This window comes from Amblyomma maculatum, chromosome 11, assembly GCF_055883805.1.
Source record: "Amblyomma maculatum isolate TAMU_Amacu chromosome 11, ASM5588380v1, whole genome shotgun sequence".
Classification (NCBI taxonomy): Eukaryota; Metazoa; Arthropoda; class Arachnida; order Ixodida; family Ixodidae; genus Amblyomma; species Amblyomma maculatum.
In genome coordinates, this window is record NC_139354.1 from 42629360 (window position 1) to 42655505 (window position 26146).

At 42.5% G+C, this 26146-nt stretch overlaps 1 protein-coding gene across 1 annotated transcript; it reads left to right on the forward strand.

Moving 5' to 3' along the window:
• Positions 1-11: 11 nt before the first annotated feature.
• sotv (exostosin glycosyltransferase sotv) lies at positions 12-24841 on the forward strand. The gene is made up of 11 exons (XM_084583914.1): positions 12-98; positions 3904-4228; positions 5961-6158; positions 7763-7966; positions 9767-9962; positions 12123-12262; positions 12809-13034; positions 14359-14542; positions 17162-17328; positions 18107-18250; positions 19456-24841. Exons 2-11 carry the CDS (start codon positions 3930-3932, stop codon positions 19804-19806), a joined length of 2109 nt encoding a protein of 702 aa, XP_084440040.1. The 5' UTR covers positions 12-98; positions 3904-3929; the 3' UTR covers positions 19807-24841.
• The last annotated feature ends 1305 nt before the right edge of the window (positions 24842-26146 follow it).

Below are 26146 nucleotides of genomic sequence, written 5' to 3' on the forward strand. Positions count from 1 at the left end.
TATGCCTGAATCAGTACGTCGGCCACTTGAAGTTCATGGACGTGCTCGGCGATCGCTTAACTTGTCGCTCATGATTTTGCTACATTGACTCGATGACGGTGAGTTTGTCGATGTCCTGGGCCGCGTACTCGAAGATGGGCACGTCGGGAAGCTAGTGGCCGAAAAATATAACGCGCTCATTAGAGACCCACACGACCGGAGCGCTTGAAACTATGAATTCATGCAGGCATGTCCGAAGTGGTCATATAAAGCGAAACTTCGAAGCCCTTGACTTTGACAGCCATAAGCGGCACTGAAAGTGTTCCTTGTTGTCAGTGGTACAAGGTAGAGATTATGCTGTAACTTCGCACAAACTGTACAGTCTCCTAATCTTGCTGAAGCATCACATGGGATTGCACGCCAAGCTTGAGTGATGGATGGGGAGTCTTTGTGTTACATTGGGCGTCGGCGCTGTTAACCAAATCGCGCGCGCGGTGAGGAACGGAAGGAACGTGAGTGAAAATTCATCTGTTACTTATTGCAGCATTAGGCCATGTTTTGATGATGAACGTAGTGCACTATAGTAAATGTATGCATATATAGCGGAGTACTGTTTCTGCTAAGTAACTTGTGTGATGCCACAGCAAACGCCTCATACAGTATCGTGAACCTGGTAGTTTTCTTTTGTTATCGCTACCGAACTTGATATAGCTAGATTGCCATACAAAATTAAGGGTGCCGGGCTGCACATATAGAAGCAACGCTTTGGCTATGACGGATGCCTCAGAGCAGGACACTGATGCCAGAACTTGCGACTTTCATTTAAAGGTCTGCAAAGCTAGAAATGCTCGTAGCAAAACATGTTTGGCCGAGTTGGTAAAGATTCATGATGAAAAACAACGCACACTTAGACACGAAACTGGTGCTCTGCTTTGTGTCTTAAGTGGGGGCTGTTTATCACCACAGAAATGCTTGACTTGTACAAGCAAGGCAAATATAAAATATTCACCAGGTACTGCTTTACTTATGTTCTTTTTAAGTAGAGTCATCGACAGCGCGCTGTTGGCCCGCTTGACTCATTAAGCACATACAAACGCAAATGAAACTATGAACTAGTGTCATTGTTTAGGGGTTTGCAAAAAAATACAATCTGCTGCACAAGGTTTAAAGAAGGCCCATATTGTTACCTCAACCGCTGTCCTTGCGCCAAGATGTGGCTTCAGTGTAGCAAAAGATAATTTTCCTATACGTATGACTTGAAGGTCTGCCTCCATGCTGCGACTGCTTAGTGTAGATTACTGTCGCGCCTTTTACCAGCCATAGTGTCAAGTTCTTATGCTATAGCACCGTAGTGCAACACCGCCGCTGTCGCCGAAATGTTTCGCATGAATATTCACATATTCACACCAGTAGTGAATAGAAGTATGAATTTTTTTGTTTTTATTCAAATCACTTTTTATCTATGCTATTCATGTTCAAGTCAGTTTAGAAAAACTACTGTTCACACACAGTGACCGGCTGTTAAAGGTTTTTTCGATGCATTATCCTCTTTCTCTTCATCATTCTTTTCATCTTATGTGTTGTTTTTAAACCTAGCTTGCTAACAGAAGCTTTTCAAACCGTATTGCAATTCAATAGATACACTGATTGAGGCAGAGTGTGACTGCATCGCTACCTGGGAATCTAATGGTTTGCCTTCGAGGCGTCATTCAGCAGGCTCTTTTTCTTTGGTGATATTAAAAAGATTCCAATGGTGCATGTAGTCTTCTGCGCATGAAGAATGCATAAGCGTATCAAATTTTGGGTGTAGCCCACCGAAATTTTGAAATATCTGTTGAGTTAGCCATCGTCAAATTATGTTGGACGTCAATTTTGGTTAAATTTAAATGAAGTCAAATTTTGGGGTCTGGTAGCCCATGTGGTCCATCTAAATTTGGAAGCCACCACTGAGTTGGCCATAGTCAATTAACGTTGCACACCAGTTTTGCTCATATTGTAATGAAGTCAAATTTTGGTGGTCTGGTGGACCAAATTTTGGGGGTGGTCTACCTTAATTTGTAAGCCACCACTGAGTTGGCTATGGTCAAATTAGCTTGGACAACAATTTTACTCAATTTCTGACGAGGTCAAATTTTTGGGGCCCAGGAGGTCAAATTTTAAGATGACACCACTCATTTGGCCATTGTTAAATAGATTGAACACCAATTTTGGTCAAATTAGTACAAAGTCAAATGTTGGGGGTCGGTAGGCCAATGTTTGGGCGTTCCATCTAAATTTGGAAGGCGCCACAGAAATGGCCATAGTCAGATTTGGTTGGGCACCAGTTCTGGTGAAATTTAGACGAAGTCAAATTTTCGGGGTCCAGGGATCAAATTTAATTTGGGAGTCACCACTGAACTGGCCATACTCAGATTAGATTAGACATTAATTTTGGTCAAGTTCTGAAGTGGTCAAATTTAGGGGGGGGTCCAGTGGACCAGAATGTTGACTATACTCGAATTGGTTGGGTACCAAATTTGCTCCAGTCAAATTGCTGGGGCCTATAGGGCGAATTTTGGGGGTGTGTACACGCTTTCTGCGAACACACTTTGCTGACGCGTACTTGTGCCGCAAGCCTATTAACGCATCACTCGTTAAAACACCAGGCTGCTAGCTAGACATGGTGTGTGGATAGATGTATGTTGGTTTGGAGAGGATTTTAAGGGCTCGCATATTTAGTATTTTCTTCAGTGCTAAATGTTGTACGCATTCACCCTGTCGGTAACGGTTGACCAGATGTTGTGATGATGAGCTTGCTTTTCAATTGACCTGGTTTTGACCTGCTCTTATGTTACAAAAGCATAGCAGTTAAAGAAAGCAATAGAATATAATACAAGCATGAAGCGGTCTTTAGATGAATGGTCATCTGAAAGACGAAGAAAAATTTCGAGACTATATATCTTATTACCAACAAGCGTTATTTCAAGATAGTAGCATATGCAGCAAAGAAAAGCTGATGTTTGATTGGTCACTGTGTTAATTGCGATGTCTTGACTAGTAGAGTGGAACCAACATAATACTTATTAGAATGAAGCTATTTTTTGTTTTAAAACAGCATAATGTGAAATATACTCTCTTGATTATTTGAAATGTCCATCATTTGCAAGCTTGCTTCCAGCATGCTAATACTGGTCATGGGCAGCTGCTTCATATTTATGCTACCTGAAGTGAAAGGTGGGAATGTGGAATGTGTGAAGTCAGAAAAAAAAAAAAAAGTTTTGGAATACAGAAATGTCGAAAGATTAAATTGTTTGCCGACGTAAGCATTCACTCCCTTGCATTGCTTGCATGGTACACCCCTCAGTGTCATGTTTGCCTCCAGCCAACGAGAAAATTTAGCCTTTTTTGTTACTTCCATGTTCCGAGAACTTCTGTGGGCACTTGTACGTGCTTACACAAGGGTTATGCATATTTGTATTGGTGTATTGTAGGTGGTAACAATGTTCACATGCCAGTATTTTTTGCTTCATTTTAGCGTATTTCAGTGATAACTGAGCTTTAACATTGTTGATTCATCATGTACAGTTTATTGTATATTCTTTGCGTCTTATTTTTGCTGTTTATTTTCAGTCTTTAGCTCCTGGGTACCTTATTCCTGGGAATTTTGGACTCATTTTAACGATCCTTTTTTGTAAAAATAAAATGGAAGATTATCCATGCACTATATTAGTGGTTGTTAAAATGATTGTAGGCTGTCAAAAGGGATCTGGAGTCCCCCATTGCAGCATTTCCCATGGGCCATAAAATTACCTTGACAAGTAGAAGCCGATTAACCCATGAGATTCGTGCACTTCTTCGTAGCTTTGCTGTCTAACAGGTTTGAGTAATGAACTGAAGCCAGGAGGGTATGCCTTTTCATTTTTTTTCTTTCCCCTTTCATCACAGGGCCGTAGGACCGTCTCAACATCGCGATGAAGAGCGGGACTCCATCGCGAAAGACCTGCAGTGCAGGTTCAGTGGCCTGCTATGTCTTGACTGCCATTGCGCTCATTGGGTGTGCACTGCTTCTGTTTGCACCCCTCGAGAGGCGCGGAGTGGAGACAGAGTTTGTGCCCCAATTTCTGGAGTCGTCGCTCGACGTAGTAGTTCCATCAAACAGCCCTTTGGCCGATGCTAGGATCGAGTCCTGTTCATACTACACGTGCTTCGACGTCTACCGATGCGGGCACAAGCACGATCACATTACGGTGTATATCTATCCATTAGTCAAGTAAGTATGAGGTTGGCAGCTGCTGTTCGTGTATATACAATGAAAAGTTTTTATTTTTGTTGTGTTTATGTGGTTTGTTTATGCTTTCTTCTGTTATTCATTGTGTATTGAATGTGTTTATTGGTCAGTTAATTTTCATATTGCCTGCCCCTTATTCAGTGCTCTATAATTAGGCCGGAAGTTCATATTGAGTAAAAAAATGAATAAGACACTTTGTGAGATGCCAAAGGTGTTGAAACAGTGTACTGTGTATGTTTTGTATAGGCTGTAGACAGGCTTTTAACATGAAACTACTTTCAGCACTTTATATTTTCAGAAGTCTGTGTAAATGAAATTGGAGCTGTTGTCACCAGTCTCCATTTTTATTTTTCTTTGTCATTTATGAGGGAAGAATATAGAAAATTTTAGAGCAATCTCAGATAATACAATTAAGCAAATGTGGGAAAGTCGAGAGAAAGTCACAAACCGCTGTGCTGTGATCTGCATTTGGCGTGATTGCCCTCGTGATTTTTACTAATTTACGTATTTTGCAGGCTTGTCTCGAGCCCACACAGTATATGTCAATTCAGGCAAAATAGCATTCAGTTTTTCTACCCCATTGATGTTCCTTCAAGTCTGGAAACACTCTTCAGCATCGTCCTTGTTACCTCGTCTCCATCCCTGTCGTTTTTGCGCTACCATCTTTTCAGACATGTACCAATGCACCCAATTTGCCACATTCACCTCTAGTTCATTGTTTTTTGTTTTTTCTTGTTTCTTTTAAAAGTGAGTAAACAGAGTACTGGTGGTGCCTTTATTACTTGCAACTGCGAGATTGTTTAGGTCCGAACGCATTGCACTGATTTGCAGTGAAGAGCGGAAGCTTTAATGGTGACATCCCTGATCCTCATCAGGCAGAGTTTGTGACTTTTGTGGCGAAATGTTGTTTTGACTGCTATTTTGAAATGTATAATTTTTTCTTCCTTCCTCTTTCTCTCTTTTCTTGTACACAGCTTTCCCCTCGTAAGCATTGAACTGCTGTCACGCAGCTTTTATTTTTAAATCCTTGGCACCTTTTCTATGTCTTTTAATTTAAAGTATACCCTGGAACATGATTTTTCTTGTATTTCTGATAGATATGGATGAAGAAAAAGAGACAGGCTATTTTAATTGCTAACTGAAACATAAATACTGTGTTCTGCACTGCACTAGTAATGAACTTGCTTTGCATAGCGTATCTACGGCTGGCAAGTTAGGTGTCAAGGCCATATTATGAAATCAACTAAAATGTGGAAAATCACTCAATGAAGGGTAGCCCGAATGGAATATTGGAATTGTCAGGAAAGTAGGCTTGGCCCCTTTTATTGAGCAGTATGCTTCTCAGTATCCACTCTCTTGCGGTTAGGTAGAGGACGCAGTAAATTTCTTGCATGGAAATTGTGATTCTAATCCAGAACACTACCTTTGGGAATGTGTTACCAGGATTTCACAGATTATGCGATGCGACCAGAATTCGTGTAGATGAAACCTTTTCCCCGTTAATTCACCAATTAATTGCTTGCTACAAATTACTCCGTTCAGCGTTTGAGAGCCTTCTTGTATGATGCCTGGAGCTGAACAAAGGAAGCATGCTTAAATTTGTTTTAATTTTGTATGCGGTAAGTGCCGGCATTGTAAAAGTAGCATTCTTGCAGTGCTCGGGAATAGTTTTCATGTATGACGACACTACTATCGCCGTCGTTACCTGTTGCAGCTACCTTGATGAGCGTGGTAGTCGGCTTACCCGCCAGCCTTCCCGGGAGTTCATGGAAGCTCTGGAAACAATCCACCAGTCAAGGTTCTACACCCCTGATCCTTCGAAGGCCTGCCTATTTGTTCCCTCACTGGATGTGCTCAACCAGGACGGCCTCAACCTGAATGCTGTTTCCCAGATCCTCAACTCTCTGCCACAGTAATTAAGGCTCACGTCTTGACATTTTCTTCAGTGCAGTGCGCCAGTCTTGCCAATTATTTATACTTTGTTGTCATTTGTGGGTGTCTTCTTGCTGCGGTTGTAATTATTAGAGGGTTTTAGTGTACCATGATGAATGGTCTCCTACCGTCATCTGCCACCGCTCGTTCCACTGCACATGCCCAGATCCCTTTGACACTGATAGATGGCGCCACATACTGGAAGTCGGCACATAGACGTGCCGTGTCGGGACCAATCGGCTTGTGCTCCCCGCCAACGTGTGGTAGAGGGTCACGGTGGCAGCTTGCGGATCAGGATATACTAAATCTCTATTATGTCACTGATCTCAGATTTGCAAAACTATTTTCGCTGTTTGCATGGGGAGTTAACGTAACGAAATGCACAGATCACTATTTTTGTCCATCAAGAGGGACATGGAGGTGACCATCATTCGGTTATTGTTCTCAGTGAAATATTTACTCTCAGGCTCTTTCTGGCTCAATTTTCAACCGGAGCAGTCTCTTTTTGATTATATTAGAGTACTTATCATTCCAGGGCAACGTCTATTATTCCCTAATAACTCTTCGAAGAGGTTGAAAATCGGCGCTCTGTTTAATGTTAATGCTGCTTCCATAAATTTTTTGCTTTTCATGAACTTATTTCTATTAGAACTCCAAATCAAAATATCTGGAACCTAGCTACTGAGTCAGGTTATTTGTGTAGTTGACGAAGTTTTAATTTTACGGAAATAATTCTTCGGGGCATATCTATATTCGGTTTTATTTGCCAAACTTTTTTCGGGAACAAATATATTTTGATTCTTAGTCATCGTAGCCAAAGGCTGCATGCTTTCACTGTTTAACGAACTTTCAAGCACAACAAATGATTCACAGCTTCACTGAGGGCACATCAAGATAGTCGCCTGTCAAATTGTCCATGTTAAAGACCGGCTTTCTATGCCATTTGGAATGCCCTTTGATCTTGGCGCTTACTGAAGTTCCAGTGAATTTAAATTAGTTCAGCTCTGAATTTCGTACAAATTAGTGCTCACAGATGAAACCGAAATGTTCGTCTGGTCCAATATTCTATTCAAACAAATTACTCGGCAATATTGCATACCAACTTTCACATTAGTTTGTTTCCTTGTTTCAAAATTTGGCGAGGCATTATGAATTTTTTTACTCTCTCTGTGGCCACTTTCCGTTATGGTTGCCTTTTATGAAGTAAAAAAGGTGTAATGGAATAAGTTTATCTGTGGAGTAAGACATATTTTGCTTTGTGCAATACACCACATTTATTTTACTCCGGAGTAAAGTAATGCAAGCACATCTTTGGAGTACAAAAGGATTTAAAATGAGTAAGATTATTTGACGAGTAAAGCATATTTTGCTCTGTGCAATACACCATAGTTATTTTACTCTGAAGTAAAGTAATGCGAGCACACCTTTGGAGTACAAAAAAGTTTAAATGAGTAAGACCATTTGGGGAGTAAAACGTATATTTTGCTCTGTGCAATACGCCATATTTATTTTACTCTGGAGTAAAATGACTGTGCACATTTTTGGGAAAACATGCTCAGCTTATCTTTGATGTCTTCTATGCAGCTGGAACAATGGCACAAACCATTTGCTCTTCAACATGCTTCCCGGAACGTCGCCAAGCTATGCAACATCTCTTGAAGTCAATACCGCGGAAGCACTAATTGCTGGGGGTGGATTTGACTCGTGGACATTCCGCAGGTCTCATGACATCAGCATTCCAGTCTTTAACCCGGCCAGATATCCTCTCGAGCCGTCGCTTGCCCGGAGGTACGCGTGGGGGCTTACTTGTCAAATTTTTCATTCAGCAGCGATTACCATTACCACTGCTACTACTACTATCGTTATGGATGAACATAGAAGCCTCCCAGAACAATACCTTTGTCTTCTGCCAGCAGAGAAAAATGGTACCATGCTAGTATAAAGTGAAGAGAGCAGAGAACCAGTAGTTGGTTAGTTTTGGTTTGGTTTGGTTTGTGGAGTTTAACGTCCCAAAGTGGCTCGGGCTGTGAGAGACGGCATAGTGTAGGGCTGCGGAAATTTCGACCACCTGGGGTTCTTTAATTAGTGCACTGACATCACACATCACACGGGTGCTTTGCTATTTGCCTCCATAGGAAAGCAGCCACCGAGGCCAGGATTCGATCCCGTATTCTTGGGCACAGTAGCCGAGCACCCTAATCACTGCTCCACAATGGCGGAGATTAGTAGTCGCTTAGAGTTGTGGAGTATATTCTAAGGGAGCAAAGGGGGTGGTGGGTGGGCAGTCAAGATTTGATAATCTTCCACGGTAATCTTGCCCCAGCTGGCTCAAGATAGAGTGAGTATGTGACTGATTAGTCATTGGGCCTTTCACCTTTTATGAATGTAGTCGGGACACTGCTGATGTATTGACTTTGTTTAGCCGCACTGTTTCGGGGTGTTTTGTGGCTGAAAAGCTAGCTTTGATTGCAGGTTATTTACTTATTTATATAAAAATACTGCAGGACAATATTTCGGCCCATGCAGCAGGGGCAATTGATTTAAAAGAACTTGTAGACAGGCTAGATGGTTTTCAGCTTCCCGTGCTTGTCCCATGTCCCTCCTTTTCTCTCGTGTGTGTGTGTGTGTGTGTGTTTCTTTGCGCTAAGAATGCCGTCTGAAGGAGGGGCAATACAAGACATTTAAATATTGACAGATAAAAAAATAAAATAAAATTAGTTTATGTGATTGCAATTCAGTAAGTAAAATCGGTAAATATAGCAGTGATTTACTCGAGAAAATGCTCCTCTAAAGCTTTACTTCAATCGGAAGACTGGAAAATGGCCTTCAGGAAAACAGAAAAAAAAAAAATTTCTTGAAAGGGTTAGTCGTTGCAAAAATGGGTTCGTGCAATTGACTTCGTGAATTATGTGTTCGGGGTGAAAACATTGTGGGTCGTGGTATGTTTAATTTATGTGTCAAGAGTTATGCATAAACAATAAACGACGCATTTTTCTGCGTATACTTCAAGTAGTGAGATATGGTTGGCTTTCATTAGTGCTGAGTGTGAGTCTAATCTCCTGTATTTGTTTTAAATAAACCTAACAGTTTTCCTTTACACCATCTCTGTCTGGTATATATAGTATCCGTCTTTATAAATGCAACCCATAAAGCCGAAGTGAACTCTAATTTAGACCAATGAATGTTGAGTATGTAAGAAATTTTAGCTTATTCGGTGCACCTTTAAGCTTCCACCCTAGTGGAAGTTGCTGAGGAACATACGTCACTTATATAGGAAGTTCACGTTAAAACATGTGTTAATGTAACTCCTATGTATTTATAATCTGTGACTTCCTGGATTAGATAGTTTAGCAGACAGTAAGAGAAAGGACTAAAATGTATTTTACGCGAAATGCACAAAAGGGCAGTTTTTTTCTAGGTTCAGTTGTTGCATATCCCACCATTCATGAACTGCTGAAAGGGAATTTTGCAAAATGTAGTGATCATTCTGTTCAATTATGCCCTTAAAAAGTATACAGTAGTCAGCATATTAGAAGGGATTGTGCTTGGTGGTGACTTTACTTAACTTTTCCTCGCTTGTTTCCGTAGGCCAGACCGATCATGGCTGCTGATTTCGTCCCAGACGCACATTCATTATGAGTTTCGTGCTGAGGTGGCGACGTTGGCCGCGGCACATCATGATGTGCTCAACCTGACCAGCTGTGGGCACCGTGCTTGGAATGGCACCAGCAACAGGCTACGTTGCCATGGCAACAAGCACTACAAGTACCCGGAGGTCTTGACGGTGAGCTGAGCTCTTCCTGTTCATGAGAGCGGGGAGCGGCCGCTGTGACATGCAGCCTTAAACAATGTATAGTATTGGTTTATAGCCAGTGTGATTGGGCCAGCATACCTGAAGGGATGTGAGAACAGTTTGTAGTACACTTTTGTGTCTACGTGCAGGTCACGCAAGAATGATTTGTAATCTCCAGGGTTTTGTCTTTGTTTATGCATTTTAGAAACAATCCATAGAAATGAAAGGGCCTGATCAAGCTATTGTGTAGTTTTCTTTATAGCCTATTCAAGATTACTGTTGTGGAGCCCACATTTGATTTTTGGGTGTTAGGGGATGTGAGACGTATTGCATTTAGTAATATAATTTTCTTTTTTTTTTTTTTTGTGGATACACTATACAAATTATGGGTAGGTAGTGCCATCTTCCTGGCAGCTTTGGAATTTTTGTAGTATTTGTTTACGATTAGCTGAGAGGCCTTTCAGCATGAACTGTAATGCAATGTTTCGTTATCTTGTAATGAAATGACGTGCGGAGGGTTATGACCTTGGTGGGAGAGTTCTACGGAACTCAGGTTTGGTCGAGCAGTGATCACCTGGTCAAAGCGTCGTCAAGTTCAGTGTTGTGACCTCGCATCTTCTTCCGACTTATGAAGGCATATCTTACCGAGGAAAGGAAAGGTTCTTTTTTTTTTTTTTTTTTTTTGATGGTGGAATTGGCTGCTGAAAGTGGCTTTTGCCAAGCGTGAAGGTCATTTAACTCTGGCATTTGGACCACTTCAGTGCCTGCCAAGAAATCTACAAAGATTGTAATTTTTAACTCTGAAAGCATAGTTTCCTGTGCAGTCAAGGTTATGTTGTGGACAAGGTCTAATTCAGTTTAAGGTAGAGGGACACTGATGAGAGAAAACGGAGTTGGCCTGTGTCGACAGAATTCCTGCTCTTTGTCGCAAAAACACCGCTGTTACTGAAAACAGAGCTCCCGTGAGGTAGAAAAGGGCGAGAACCGAAATACGAAATTTATACTAGACTGGGGTATACTAGTTTTTACTGTACAGGATGGACCTGCATAGAACTGGGTAGATCTGTTGTACAGGCTGTCACTGTATTATTTGGCGTTTTGGGTGCTGGGGTAGAGAAGAAAGGCTGGAGGATGAGTTTATAAAGCTGGGAAAAAGCACGGCTGCATATTATGGAAATAAAAAGAATAAAACGAGAAAAGAAAAAGGTGCTGTACAGCGTTTGAACCACAGATGTACAAAGCCTCAACCAATGCTTTAACCACTATGCCACGCTGAATGTTGAAACTGCTTGAACTATTATTACTTGTGTAGTGTAACTGCACGTCTTTACAATGTGTTTTCTTTTTTTTTCTTATTTTAATGTGTTGAAATTGCGATTGCAGTTGACTGGTTGAAGTGTAAGCGTGTTTAATCTTTTTATTGGCATTTGAGGCAGTGTCACCAATGTCCCGCATCTTCAATAAGAATTTGGCTTTGCAGGGGCAAGTCATAATTGCTTCATTTTGAAAATTAGGACATTATGAAATCATGTAATTACTGCACACAGAGCTATCTGGTGCATCGACTAATGGCATAACGTGCAATTTATCTTCATACGGGCCTTTTACGGGTATAGTCACTGAAGGAAGCCCTGAACGACAGCTTAAGAACTACAGCTGCAAAGGGAGCAGACGAAATTGCACAAAATAGTCCCTGTGTTATTTGTTTGTTTGCTTTTTCTTCTGCCGCAGTACATGGTTGATCCCCTGTTACTATCTAAAAACGCCTGTACATAGCAATCTTTGCTCATCGATCAGGTCGATTTGCGCTGCTCCTGTGTTGCCAGCAATCAAGGAGTCAGTGTTTGCGTCACGATTCGCGTCATTTTTCGCCTGTAGTGTTAAAGGCGAGCGTGAGTCAGAATGGCAGGGAAAACCTTTTCAACTTCAGCTCGAAATATCTCGGCAGCAAATGCGTTCTTCGATGACCTGACAGCAAGTGCATTAAAATGCCGCGCCATCGGATTTTTGCAACATCAAAAAATTTTTCATAGCTGTTGTAGTTGTCCCTTCAAAACATCTGGTGAACGAAAATGGCGTCTACTCGAGATGTTTAAACCAGCACAAATTGACTGAAATTTATTTTTTGTTTTCTTTTCTTTTTTTTTCTAGGAGGGAAAATTTTGTTTAGTCGTTCGTGCAGCCAGACTTGGTCAAATGGCACTATCCGACTCTCTTTCTGCCGGCTGCATTCCTGTAGTGGTGGCTGACGAATACGTGCTCCCCTTCTCCGAGGTGCTCGATTGGAAGAGGCAAGTACGCCCTATTACTGCCTACACAGATGTGTTTGTCTGTATATGTACGAATGGGTTATTATGTGCAGATGACATATAGGTTACAGACTTGTCATGTAACTTGAAATTTCTATAGATCTTGCATACTTCGTTTATGTCAAATTGATGTGTGTAGCACTCTCTCATAGTACGTTGTCAAGGCTCACTCAATCTTCCATCTGATTGATACCTTTGTGACGATGGTAATCAGTTGCTGCAAGTAACGTAAACAGTTGTTTTTTTTTTGCACCACTTGCATCTTTTTCTCATTTTTCATACTGAGACCGAAGGATGTTCACGTTTATTTAACGGCTTGATATAAACTTGGCTTTTACGAGTGTTCTTGATCGTGCCGTTTTGCTTTTCTTAACGTGCTCAACATGATCAACTCCCCTGTCGTTACTTTGAACCCATTTGGTTCCGGTTCCAGAATCTCTGAGGAGTGTGCATTAAAGAAGAACAAAATGAATGGGAATAGCCTATACGATGTGTTTTGAGTTCTTTTTTTTTTATCCTGTCCTGCAGAGCGGCGGTTCAAATTCGTGAGGACGAGCTTGAGGACGTGGTGGGCATTCTGAGGAGCTTTTCGGAGGCCCGAGTAGCAGAGATGAGGTCCCAGGCGCTTCTCATTTGGGAGCGCTACTTCAGCAGCATGGCGAAGATCACGATGACAACTTTGGAGATTGTCAACGACCGCTTGTTTCCGCACGTCGCGAAGGGCTACGAAGAGTGGAACGACCTTCCTCCGGGGGTATGCTATACGCCTTGTCTTTGCTGTTCGATTCGCGTGGTGCTTTCTCTTCTGTCGTGCATAATTGCATTTTGCTTAAACTTAGCTGCTGGCATACATGTTCAACTTTTCCGTGTTTCTTCAATTTTTTATTTTGTTTTTGCTTAGACATTACCGCTGCCATGCTTGTTTAGATTCTGTATGCTTCCTCGGTGCATTCCGCTTTGTCTTAGTTCCTGCCACATATATTTATATATGTTCCTATATGTTCATATATGGCCACTGTAATTGTGCGATTGTGTGGCCCAAAATTGCCGAAACAAAAACGGAAAAGAAAGGAATTTCTATTTATTTCATTTCCTTGGTACCGAATACCTTATTTACACAGATGTAGTGTTGCCATGATTATAACTCGGGTCACTTTTGGGGATGTGGAACAGGGAAAAAAGATCTTAAGGACACCTTAAAAGTTGATGCTACAGCATTGGTGCTTAGACATTATGTGTTGTTGTTAAGTGATGGCCTTAACTAGTAGTGCTAAGTAGTAGACCTAAGTGGTAATTCTGCTTAGTTGTGTGATGCAGCAGAGTGGTCTTAGCTTCAACTAAGCATTAGTGTAATGCAGTGTTTAGTTTGTGTGCACTCTAAGGTATGAGACAGTCGCACACGGCCTCTAAACTATCGCACTGAACACTTAACTATAGGTCTTGAATGATGTGAAGGTAGCAGTGATTTGATGCCCTCTGAACTGCCCTTCCTTTTTTTTTTTTTTTTTCAAAAATCAAATATGTTTGGGCACTATCACAACATCTGACATCGTCACTATGTTGACCAATTGGGAAATTTCGTTGTGACCCCTGGGCTCTCAGCAAATGTGGGCTAGATTGTGTTGTAAGTCAGTTATAATTATAATTAATGCTGTTTCATTGAAAAATGGAGCCGGGTACAGGCCTCAATTTTTACTATGTAGTATAACCAAGGCTCTGAAAATACTATACTGCTTTGCTTATCTCAAAGAATATTGATCTGATAACGTTTCTCTTTACTTGTAGTTAGATTTTAAATGTACCAGTAAGTTGAAGACAGAAATTAGCTGGGCCATTCAGCAACTCAAAACACAGGATGCATAAAAAGACACAAACGTGGATGCTGGCTAGCAGCTGAAAATTTTTATTGCGGCATGACCTATGCATGCTACATATTGTCATTGTTTCAGTTGCGATTCAGTGCCTGTCTCTGTGCTTTGTATGCCCTAAGTATCGTGCTGTTAATTTTTGCGTTAGTAAGTCTGTTTGTATGCTTGAGTGTTTGACCGACAGAAATTACTTATCTCTTTCTGGAACAGCTTGTGCCACCAGCCCCATTTGCCATACCGTTCGTGGCTCCACGGAGCCGTGGCTTTACGGCTGTGGTTCTGACCTACGACCGGGTCAACAGCCTGTTCAAGGTCGTGCAACAGCTGACCCAGGTGCCCAGCCTGGTCAAGGTCGTCGTTGTTTGGAACAACCAGAGGAAATCGCCGCCTCCAGGTGATGTTCCAACCTCAGTTGATGTTTGCCCCAAAATTAGCCGAGCTGAAGACTCGAGGAGTATGTTTAAGGCAGGTCGAAAAATTTTGACAAAAACAGCGAAATGTCTGATGAGCAGAGAGGGATCTTATGAGTTCTGTAATTGAGTTGCAACAATATAGCATGTCCCGTGTCCGTTATGTCATGGACATAGTCATCACAGTGTGCTGCTCCAGAAAACAATGCCAACTGAGACTCATGGAAAAGTTTCACTATGAACATCAAGGTAGTGGTTGCGGCACATACCGTTGAATGTTTGACAGAATTAACTCATCAATTTTGTACAATTCTTTCAAATTCTGCAAAGATTGTGTAAGAAAAAAAAAAAAAAATGTTTCGGTATGCCAACAAAGCAGACGGCTGAAGCAAGCACTGATCCCCACCGTCTAGTTGAAAAAGCTCGGCTTGAGGTGGATGTTCTTCATAAATAAGCATTCTGAGTGGGAAACTTGGGGTTCAAATTAACTGAATTTGAACATTTTTTAATGTCTGAAACATGTAGCGAAAGTGCTGTTTTATGGTCCGGCCGGTATATTGATGCAAGAAGTGGAGTCTTCATTAGAAACCACATGTTGCAGAAGGCTTTTTTTAGAAATTATTTCAGCACAAGGATAAAAGCAGGAACTCCTCTAAAGGCTGTATAATACCCAACATTATTATCTTGTATGTGTTGGCAGATTGCGCTTGAGTATATGAGAGAGAGAGATTTGTTCCAACTGTGCTATGTTCAGTTCCTGCCGTTACAAGAGAAACTGCAAAAACCTCATAAGCTTAGCTCTCCGACATGTATCACTTTCATTTCTGGCTTATTAAATGTTAGGGGCTCCAACGGAGATACTGTAAAACCTTGTTAATTCGAACTTGGTTAATTCGAACTTGCGGTTAATTCGAACTGACGCTCGGGTCCCGGCATGGCCCTATGTATTTCAATAGGAGAAAACGCCCGATAATTCGAACATTCCAGTATCCACAACGGTTAATTCGAACTAGGAGCCCGTGGCTCACACGGCTCCTCGCGGACAGAAGTCGGCCCATACCATGTACAATGCGCAGAAAGATTACTAAAGACGCAAAAACAAAATCTTTCCAATCTGCTTGCGCGCGCGAGATGAGGTGCGCACTCGACAGTCACAGTGAGCATTCTGGTGCATGCCGTAGCAGGTTTTCGCTGCCGGGTGCCGCCAGGCTCCATCATACCAACGGTCCGGCGCAAGCCGTTGCAAGTTTTGGCTGCACCGCGGTTGCTGGGTGCGCTTTTGACAAGCCTTTTTTCTTTTTGTCCTGCGGTCACGTTGTGTGCACAACGCAATTGTCGGTGTCGTGCATTTGTTCGTGCCACGGTGGTCCAAGTTTTACCGTTTTCGTTGCCTCACCACTTTGCCAGCGACGACTCATCGATTGTGACAGCCATGGCAAACCGCGGTAAATACATGGCAAATCATCGTGGAATACCGTCAAGCCGGAAACTATCAAAAATTGTTTCCGCAAGTGTGGCTTCGGTGACGCCCCAGAAGCATGCAGCGTGGAGGTAGCGGAGGCTTCGTCTGATGATGACTCCATCGTGCTCGACCATGGCTACGCGGCTTTGTCGGAGGGTGTCGCCTTTGAAGCCTACGTTGACGTTGACAACGGTGTGGAGACGTCTGGGCCCTTGAGTGATGAGGATATAATCGTGGCTGCATGTGCTCCACAGGGCTCACGGGTGGCGAACACGGCTGAAAGTGATGAAGAATTCGACGAAGGCGACGATCCGTTGCCACCCCCTAGTGCATGTGAAGTAGCGTTGGCGCTCGATCTCGCTGCACGATACTTCTCCGCCAATGAGAATTCGGATCCTGCGCTGGAACTCTTGGGCAAGCTGCAGTCGATGCTTGTGGAGTCGCGGCACAAGAAACGCAAGCAAACGCACATTACCAATTATTTTTCCGTGTAAATAAACATGTTTTGAAACTCGCTACTCACACGAATGCATTCCGGTTCTTGTTTGCGGCGCATGACTGACCGATTAGTCCCGTTCATTCGCCGTTGCGGCTCGATTGCAAAAATTATCGGAATCGCCCTCCGTAAACATGCAGTAGCGCCTAGCCCTCTTACTCATGGTAATAAGCCAACATGTGGGCTCGGCCAGCACGGTGGGCCACGATGGTGCTCATTCCAGTGCCCGACTGCTATTTCGAACTCCGCTTAATTCGAACAATTTTCTTGGCCCCTTCGAGTTTGAAATTGGCTTTTACTGTACAAGAACGTCACACACCCTAAAATTGTCTTTGAAGACTCCAAAGGGTCTCCAATTCTACCTTAGAGACGTGTGTGTGTGTGCAATCGTCGACCAGTTTTTTTCATTTCAAGAAGGGAGGGTGCTAAAAGGAATTTTGCAGTGCACAGAAAACAAACTCTACCTCTAACTTTGTATTATTGCAGATTGTGAAGCTGTCTGAATAATCTAGGTGTCCAGATTTCTGGCACGCACACACACAAAAATACATTAGTGTCATTTGAAGATCATGACAGCCGCAAGTGTAGACATTTTCTCTTTTATTTCGTTTATTTATTTATTTATTTTTTTTTTGTGCACAACAGCGTCTGCTTGGCCCAAGCTGAGCAAACCCCTGAAGGTGATCAGGACGAAGGCCAACAAGCTCAGCAACCGCTTCTACCCGTACAAGGACATTGAAACGGAGGCTGTGCTCGCCATCGATGACGATATCCTGATGCTTACGTCAGACGAGCTGGAGTTTGGCTTTGAGGTTAGTAGGTGCTACCTTAACTGCCGTACCTCCAACATTACTAATGTGGACTGAATGTCTAGAAGTGTGCCTTGGAAACCATTCTGAAAATGAAGCCAACTGTCTAGGTTAGATTTGTTGCTTGTCAAGTTGTACTTGCTTAATTCAGGTTGCCGGCTTATTTGATCACACTTGGACCGGGGACTTACATCTTGTCATTATGAAGTGTGTTTCTTAAAAACACTTGGGTTAATTCAAGCTCCACATGATTGGGATGAAATCTTGACCCGTTCAGGTCAAGTTATCAAGAGATGGCTCCGCATACTTTTGCTTATTTATGCATAAAACTAATGCTAAGTCGAGATGGCAGTAGCTATAGTTTTCCTACTCATAATAGTGTTAGCATAATGTATATTCAATTGAAAGCATTTACTACTTAACTTGCAAAGTATGTTCAAGGCTGAACTATTGAAGATTATCTCTGGTTTTGAGTCAAGAATTAATTAAGAATGAATTAAGAAGCATTGCTTTACAGTGCTATACTCTCTACACCCAGCTGTGCATTCGAATGTTAATTTATGCATTTCTTACCTTACTTCTTTAATAATTTAATGGCAGTTCTTAAGTTGGTAGCTTGTCTCGATCGTTCAGCTGATTTTAATGACAAGAATTCAAGAGCTCAATAACCCACGGTAAATAACCCACGACAAGGCTAGCCATGCTAGAGAGTCTCTCACCAGTTCACCCAGGTAGGTTTTCAAGCTTAAATCTGCAATTTTTTTTCTCGTGGCAACAACAGGTGTGGCGTGAGTTCCCGGACAGGATTGTCGGGTTTCCGTCTCGTGTCCACCTCTGGGACAATGCGACGTCCCTTTGGAAGTATGAGTCGGAGTGGACCAACGACATCTCCATGGTTCTCACTGGTGCAGCGTTTTACCACAAGGTAAGCCTTTCTGTACTTATAGCTTTCTACATTCCTTTTGTAAGCCTGTATGGCGCCAGCTTCTGATAATTTGAGCTTTAAAGGTGCTGAAACCTCAATCAGGTTTTGTGGTGTTCATAATAAGTGGGGCTGAAACGTGGAGGCTAACGAAAAGGGTTCTACTTTACGAGGACAGCACAGGGAGCTACGGAATGCAAAATTGTGGGTGTAACGTTAAGAGATAGGAAGCGGGCAGAGTGGTTCAGAGAAATAACTTGAGTTAATGACATTCTATTGGAAATCAAGAACAAAAATGGGCATATGCAAAGTATGTAGTGCGAAGAGAGGATAACCGATGGTCGCAAAGAGCAACAAATTGTATTCCAAGGGAAGTAAAGCGTAGCAGGGGGTAGCAGGAAGTCAGGTGGGTGCATGAGGTTAACAAAGAAGATTGCTAGGGTCAAGTGGATGCAGCTAGCATAGGAGCGGGTTCATTGGAGGAGCGTGGGAGAGGCCTTCGCCATGCAGTGGGTATAGTCTGGCCAATGATGATGATGATAATAGTGGGAGCTGGATTTTTCCCATTGCTGAAGCTACACATTGGCCCTGTCATCTTGTGGGGGCATCTCACTGTCCATATGGCAGGCGCCACACCGTTCAGGCGTGGTAACTCATAGTTCGAATTATCCGTGGCAGAACCGATTCTTGTTTGACTTTTGGGCTCTTTTTTACGCACATTTCTATGCATCTTGGCTGGATGAAGTCAGACTGCTCGAGTTGTCAGTAAATTTGAATTATTTAAGTTCGAACTAACAATCTTCACTGTCTAATGCACTTATGATGGATTTCTCAAAATTATCATTCAGTGTATTGCTTGAGGCAGTAATTTTTATCCCTATTGTTCGTCTAAAGTAGAACTAGTTAACAAATTTGTTTCCATGAAATGTGGTAAATGAGTGTATATGCTGTTGGAAGCTTTTAGGTAGTTGGTTGGTTGGTTTGTGGGGTTTAACGTCCCAAAGCAACTCAGGCTATGAGAGACGCCGTAGTGGAGGACTCCGGAAATTTCGACCACCTGGGGTTCTTTAACGTGCACTGACATAGTGTGACATAAGATAAAGGAATTGGAACTTGCATATATATGGGTGCAAGCTGCCTCGCTTTGTTGATGCTGTTGATGATGATGAATAACGTGCGCTTCTGTCGCATACAATATGGCCGTCCAGCATTATAGCCACGAATACTTCGACCGTCTGCCCGCCGACATCCGCCGCTGGGTCGACGAGCGGATGAACTGCGAGGACATTGCCATGAACTTCCTTGTTGCCAACATCACGGGCAAGGCCCCCATCAAGGTGGCGCCTCGCAAGAAGTTCAAGTGCCCCGAGTGTGCCCGTCTGGACAACCTCTCCAACGACCTGCAACACATGGCGGCCCGGTCAGAGTGCGTCAACGTCTTTGCCAGGGCCTTTGGCGGAATGCCGCTGAAGACTGTCGAGTTCCGAGCAGACCCCGTGCTCTTCAAGGACAACTTCCCAGAGAAACTCAAGAGGTTCTCGAACCTTGGAAGTCTGTAGTAGGCTATGCTCAGGTGGGGTCAGGAGTACAGTCTGTCTCGGTGTAAAAGGGAACACTTGGTAGGTGGTGAGCAGATGGAGATGTGCGCCCTTTCCTGGTGGATGCCTTGTAGTCTGATATCTGGTGTAGCCTTGACAGATGGGAGAGGAAGAAAGGGAGCGAGACGAGAGGGTGAGAGGGACGAAGTGCGTTGGGAATGTTCACCTCGAGGAAGGGAAAAGTGAGGAGAAAGAATATGCATATTTCATTTTGGTGCTTAAGACCAAGACCGCACTTCCTTGTGTGGTGCACTGTTGGCAGCTAGGTTGGGCATCCTAAAATACTACTCCTGTTTTGTCCCCTGACACCAATCTTAGTTTTTTTCACAGATGCATGTACCAGGCTGATAAATGAGGTGTCCTATTTTATATTGAGCCAGCCTGCAAATAGAGCACTCTGTTTCATCTCCATTCATGCGGTTGCCTGTCAAGAGATTTGAAAGTATGGTCTCCGCATAGATGTCAACAGTGTCAGATACACGCTCGTGCACTGGTGCAACAGATGCACTATTGCAGGCATGAGTTATTGTTGGAACAGTGGTGGGGGGGGTTCGTCGTTTGCTTCTGTTCACTCCTGTACAGTTGTAAGAGCGAAAGTTATGGGATCCTTCCCTTGACTCCCACTCGTTTTGAGCTGCGTGTTTGTCGACTGGAATGGCTGACTCATGTTTTCCCAGTGAGAAGCAATAAGAGCCTCTTCAGTTTAGTTGGAATCGTAGTTAAATATAGTAATAAATGATTCTCCATTTCACCATTTCACTTGCATGTGTTTTGTGTCAATAGCTGAGAAACAACAGCTTTTTCAGTTAGATGGAGTCGTAGTTAAAATAGGCAATTCTGTATTTCACTTACATGTGTTCTGTGGCAACAGCCACTCATCAAAAGGGAACTGGTGCTTTTGGACAGCTTGCCTGTTGGCTTGGCCAGTGTGTCAGTTATGGACATCTGTGAAACATTGAGGGCATTGATAGCTAATCTGCCAAAACCTGTGATAGCCGGTCGATGCTTATTATCGCTTTTAGTTTTCGTAATGTGTGCTTGGTATGCCATTAACCTAGATTATAACTGAAATTTTTTTTGCCGTTGTGTGTTTTTTTTTTTATATTGCTTTGGAAATGCCACCTGCCTTGACTGGTGAAGCTTCAGTCTCAGAGCTACGGGGCTTGCTGAATCAATATACTGCCACCATAGCTTACGTTCTGATACGGATTTAGCAGAAGAGAATTTATGGGGTCAGCTGACTGATGTCTGCTAATTAAATGCTGACCTAAAAATAATTTGAACAAATTTTGTTGCTTAGACAGTCCACCGGCTGGAAAGCAATAATCAGTCATAGCAGGAAAATATTTACCGTTTTGATGAAAAGTGTTTTCATACTCGAGTACAAATTCTGCTTCTGACCACTTTTCTCGAGTTTCTGGCAGTTTGTGGGGTCTTTTTTTTTTTGCGTTGAGAGAGCTTACACTCTTGGCAAGTTATCAGCTGTTTTCTCTTAACGGCTTTGTGGTTTAGGATTGCTGTGTACTACTGTGCTGGGTTTACCACCTCATAATTATGTTGTCTACAAGTAATTATGTTGTCGTGTGCATGTGATGTCTGGTTATTTCTGCTTCACTGGCAGGTGTCAGAATGTTTATGATGTTTGAATGCATTTTCGAACCAGATCTGATTTTGTTTAGGAATGCTTGCCCACCTTCAACTTATTTGTGCCATAGAATGCTTTGTTGGTTATCTACATTTTGTTCAACCTTTTAAAGATTACTAGCGTTCTAGCTTGTCGACTTTGCCCGGTCAAAGGCTGTGTGCAACTCATTTCTGGCAGCTTTTGGTCATGTTGCTGTTTGTATAACGGTTATAAGGTACTGTAAAATGGTTTAGTGACTATATTTTGTACTTTGTCTTGTGTCAATACAGGTTGGAGTTCTCATTCCACTTATATTAGTACTTAAGCAGGAGGTTCTCTGTTGTTCACTGATGCTTTACTTTCTTAATTTACTTCGCTTACTGCCAGAAAGTTTTATCTGATTCAATGTCAATAGGATGTCGTGATGTTTGAAGGAAAGCAGGTCAGTTTTTTAAGCCTTTGTGAAGTTTCATTAAGCTGTAAATTGTTGGTACATGCTGTTAAGAAGAGGGCCTGCTAAAGGTTTGCTGAAAATTTGTTTTATGTCACTTATGTAGTTTTGGATGCTACATTGAACATTTCTTGTCCACACGACTTCTGCAAATGTATGACTCTATGCAGGGTTGTTCAAGCTCTTCTGAGCACCATGTATTCTTGACTGTTCTTGCTTTTATTTTGCTTTTCTTTTACATATCTTTTGAGTTTTAAACTGGTGTATTGTTCTTGTAGCTCTGTTCACTGTCCATTGCTCTAGTTCGTAGTTATGTTCTTTATAGGCTGCTTGCTTTTCCGAAGCATGCACATTGAACAAAAGACCACAAGAAGGCTCATTGTTTTCTCAAACACAAGCTTGAGGGGGCTGAGATAAGATAATCAGACAGCCTGAAAGCTGCTAGGTGAAGATAGGCACCCTTAGTGGTCTTATTATGACATATCACAACAACCAAGAAAACTGGAGAGCTATTTTCTTGCGAATAGCTGATTATGTACCCAAATGTGAGAACAAGAAAGTGGTCTTGGATTAGTGTACTGAAGTAACATATCTCAAGGACAGCCCCACCATTATTTTGTAACAAGCAGCTCAGGCTTTGAGCAACTACTTTAACGGCTGCAGCTTGTAAAGAGATAGAAATAACAAAAAATAAGACGATCGAGCTCCTGATGAACATACTGTGGGTGAAGTGTTTCTTCTGAATGCATTCCAGAAAGGTCCAGAGAATAAACCTTAGCACTGTGCATTCAGATGCTTCGCATCTGCATGTTTCTATTCTATGCGACAGACGAAATTTAAGTCGTCTATGAAAGCAATACAGTCGAACCCGGTTATATTGAACCCGGATATATCGAATTTTGGTTATATCGAACTCACGGAATATCCCCTTGAAAATCCGTTGTTAAGGAATAGGAAAGTCGCGTCATATATCGAACTTAATTTCACCGGTCGTTCGATATATTGAACTCTGCACCACGCACTGGAATGTGTGCCTTCCCCAAAGACGATCGCATCACCCTTGGCCGTTTGCCGCGTGACGTTTTCAAGCCACGCGAAGGAATGAGGGGACAGTTCGGCGACGGCTGGTCTGGTCTGGGCAGCGCCGCGCCCATTCCCCGAAGGCGCGCGCATCTGCAGTTATCGTTTCCCGCGCGCCAACACATGACGTTTGCAAGCCATGTGCCTGGGTGTGCCCTCCTTTTGCCGAGTTATATCTCTCCTTCAGCACGCGCTACGCATGCGCCAAGCCAGCTCAGCCCGTATTCAGACAGGCGTCGGACGCTCTCTCCAGCGTGTGTTGCGAACCCTCTATGGCGCCTGCGGACGTTAAAAAGCGGCAGCTCTCTCTTTGTTTTTCTTTTTGCGAGTCAGTCTTTCTTATCGTTGTGCTGTTCGGACGTTAAGAACCGGCATTTTTTTTTTTTTTTTGCGGGAGTCGTTTATTCTTGCATGTATGAATCAACGAAAGCACGCGGTCAGCTGCTGCAATCATGACGCCCGCCCCAAGCGCGGCGTGATAAATCGAACCAGGCTTGTGCAATCAAGCCATCAGGGGCACTCTGCCAAGTTCGATCTCCGCCACCGCAGGAGCTATCAAAAGATAAACGCGCCCTGACGTTATCGCTGCACAGCATCTTGGCACGCTGCCAAGAAATGAGCTGTAGATGAGACGACCGAAACGGAGTGACGCGCGCCATGGACATGCAAGCGAAAACGCTCCCGATTTTTGCCGCGGCGACACGGAAACCTTGTTTTGAGCTGCTGCGGTGGCTCGAGCAACGAGAGGGACGCAGTTCCAGCAAGTTTGAAATTTTTCGCTCTGTCGCTGCCGCTCGTTGCTGAGATCGCTTGCATGTGAGCGAGCTAGCTTTAACGCATTTTTTTTTTTTTTTCAGATTCTCGGTGCAAAAGTGGAGGGTGGGTTCATTATACGAGTGGGTTGATTATGCGAAAAATACGGTATCGTTCTTTCGCATCGTAAGTGCCGTCACAAGCCGATTTCTGTATATCGAATTATCGATATATCGAACTATTTCGCGATCCCCTTCGAGTTCGATATATCCGGGTTCGACTGTATTTGTTTTATCAAGAGGAAAACGCGTCTGGAACTTTGCCTTTTTTTTTTTTTTTGTGACAACTTCCACTGTTATGAACATGCAGTGTGTGTGTGTGTGTATTGAGTTAGTTTGAAGACCCCGATTTCATGGTTGAAGACTGGAACACAGTAAAGCGAATGTATGCTTTAGCATCATTCACTGGATGCGTTGATGAAGCATGTAGCAATCTATGAGTGGCATCTTTATACAAAGATATATTGTGCAATACGCGTCTTTGAAGAAAGCTGTCGAGACCATGCTGTCAGTACGAGCATTTTTTGAAGCAAAGGCTTTCTTCACTCTTTTCTATGTTCCTTTCTATCTGCATTCCATATTTCCTTTTTTGTATGGTGTTTCTATATCACTAGCTTTTTTTTTATAAGTCTGTACAAAGCTACTCAACTTCGCTGTTCATCACTAGCTATTTTCGAACAACTGTATTCTTTACGCGACTACATCCGAGTGGATTGCAAGTTGTCTTGTTACTGGCCGCTGAGATTTCAAATCTTTGTGAACAATAACATACCAGAGTCATGAGTGTTAGCCTAGGTGTTGTTAATGAACCAATGCCTGCAACACATATCAGTGGTACATATTATTCGTCAATGTGCAATACAGTTGTTTTTGAATATGAGTGAAGAGAAACTGCTGCATTAATAGTGAACAAGGTTTCGTGTGCAAACAGCAACCAAAGATGAGACAAATGCCACGGGCCAGTTGTTAAGGGAATGTTCACCAGTGAATAAAAGCATCTTTATTAAACATGTTTGTGTCAGCCTAAAATGTTTGGTTTCGTTTACAGTGATAAGCCAAGCTGCACACACATTCTATACCTAAAAAAAAATAGTTTAAATGCAAGGCTGTCAAACATTTTACTGTGGATAGTTTTCTTTTATTGAGGAAAGTAAATTGTATGTAAAACTGTTATCTTTGTAGACCTTCAACAGAACTTTTGCCATTGGCCATATCTTCGTGCAGGAACTGCGGAGAAATTAAGGATAGAATAAGTTATATTTGGACTTAATTCTTTTTTATTTTGCCCTATCAGCTCTGTTAATAATGAATTGTTAGTTATGGCAGCATACCAAAACCAGCACAGTTTAAACCACAAGCACCTTACATACTTTGAAGTCACCAGTGATTATATAGTAGAATTAATCAAAATATATGAAAAGTGCGTGAGATGGGCAAAGAGTCGAATAGGGCATTATAGTTTCTTTCTAGAATATATAATAGAAAAAGAATTGTGGCACCTTAGTTTTGCTTAATAGCTAACTCCAGCTGATTTTTGAGCATTTTTGGTCCACTGTTGCATTATTTATCAGATCCTGTCTAAGCTTCTATAAATAGCTAACCATAGTGAGAAAAGCAGTTATAAAATAGCAAGAACAAGGAAAATAATTTCAGCAAAGTATGACCTCACATTTACTGTCCAAAAGCTGTCTTGTGCGTGTTGGTCAAACTGGCGACTACGTGACTGTTTCGATTATTTGCCCAAAATGAGTGAAAACAAGTTCAAAATTTCTTTAGACATAAAATGAACATCCACAGAAATGCAGCTTGTAAGATAGTACACGCAAGATTGCCCGTAGTTGCCCCGAATGAGCCTGCGAACAAACTAAATATGCTCTTGAGCTAAAGCGTTTTACATTTGCCACATTTGTTGGTGGCAGTTGTCACAAAGGATCAGTTTCAGTAAAACAGATTGAGGTAAAAGAGATGCCAGAGTTTCATCACAATAAGGTGGTGAGGAACATGCAATAATCTGATTAAAGTTTCTGTAGCAGCTGGGCATCCTACTGTTGCCAAAAATTGGATTGATTTCCAGAAATTAAATTGTCACCTTTACAGTACCAGTCTGCCTTTTTCAAAAGCTGAAGCCCTCGAGGGATGAGCGAAACGTGGTTGAAAACACGCAGGAGACAGACGTGATCCAGTTTTAACGAAATGCCTGCTGTGCTTGATGTTAAATACATTCATTGTATGAAGGAAGTGCATGTTATATCGTGGATAATCCTCCTCCTAGCTGTTTAGCTGTAGACATGTTGGTTCATACGGCCTGGTTAGAGCGGGGCTTTATATGTGGGC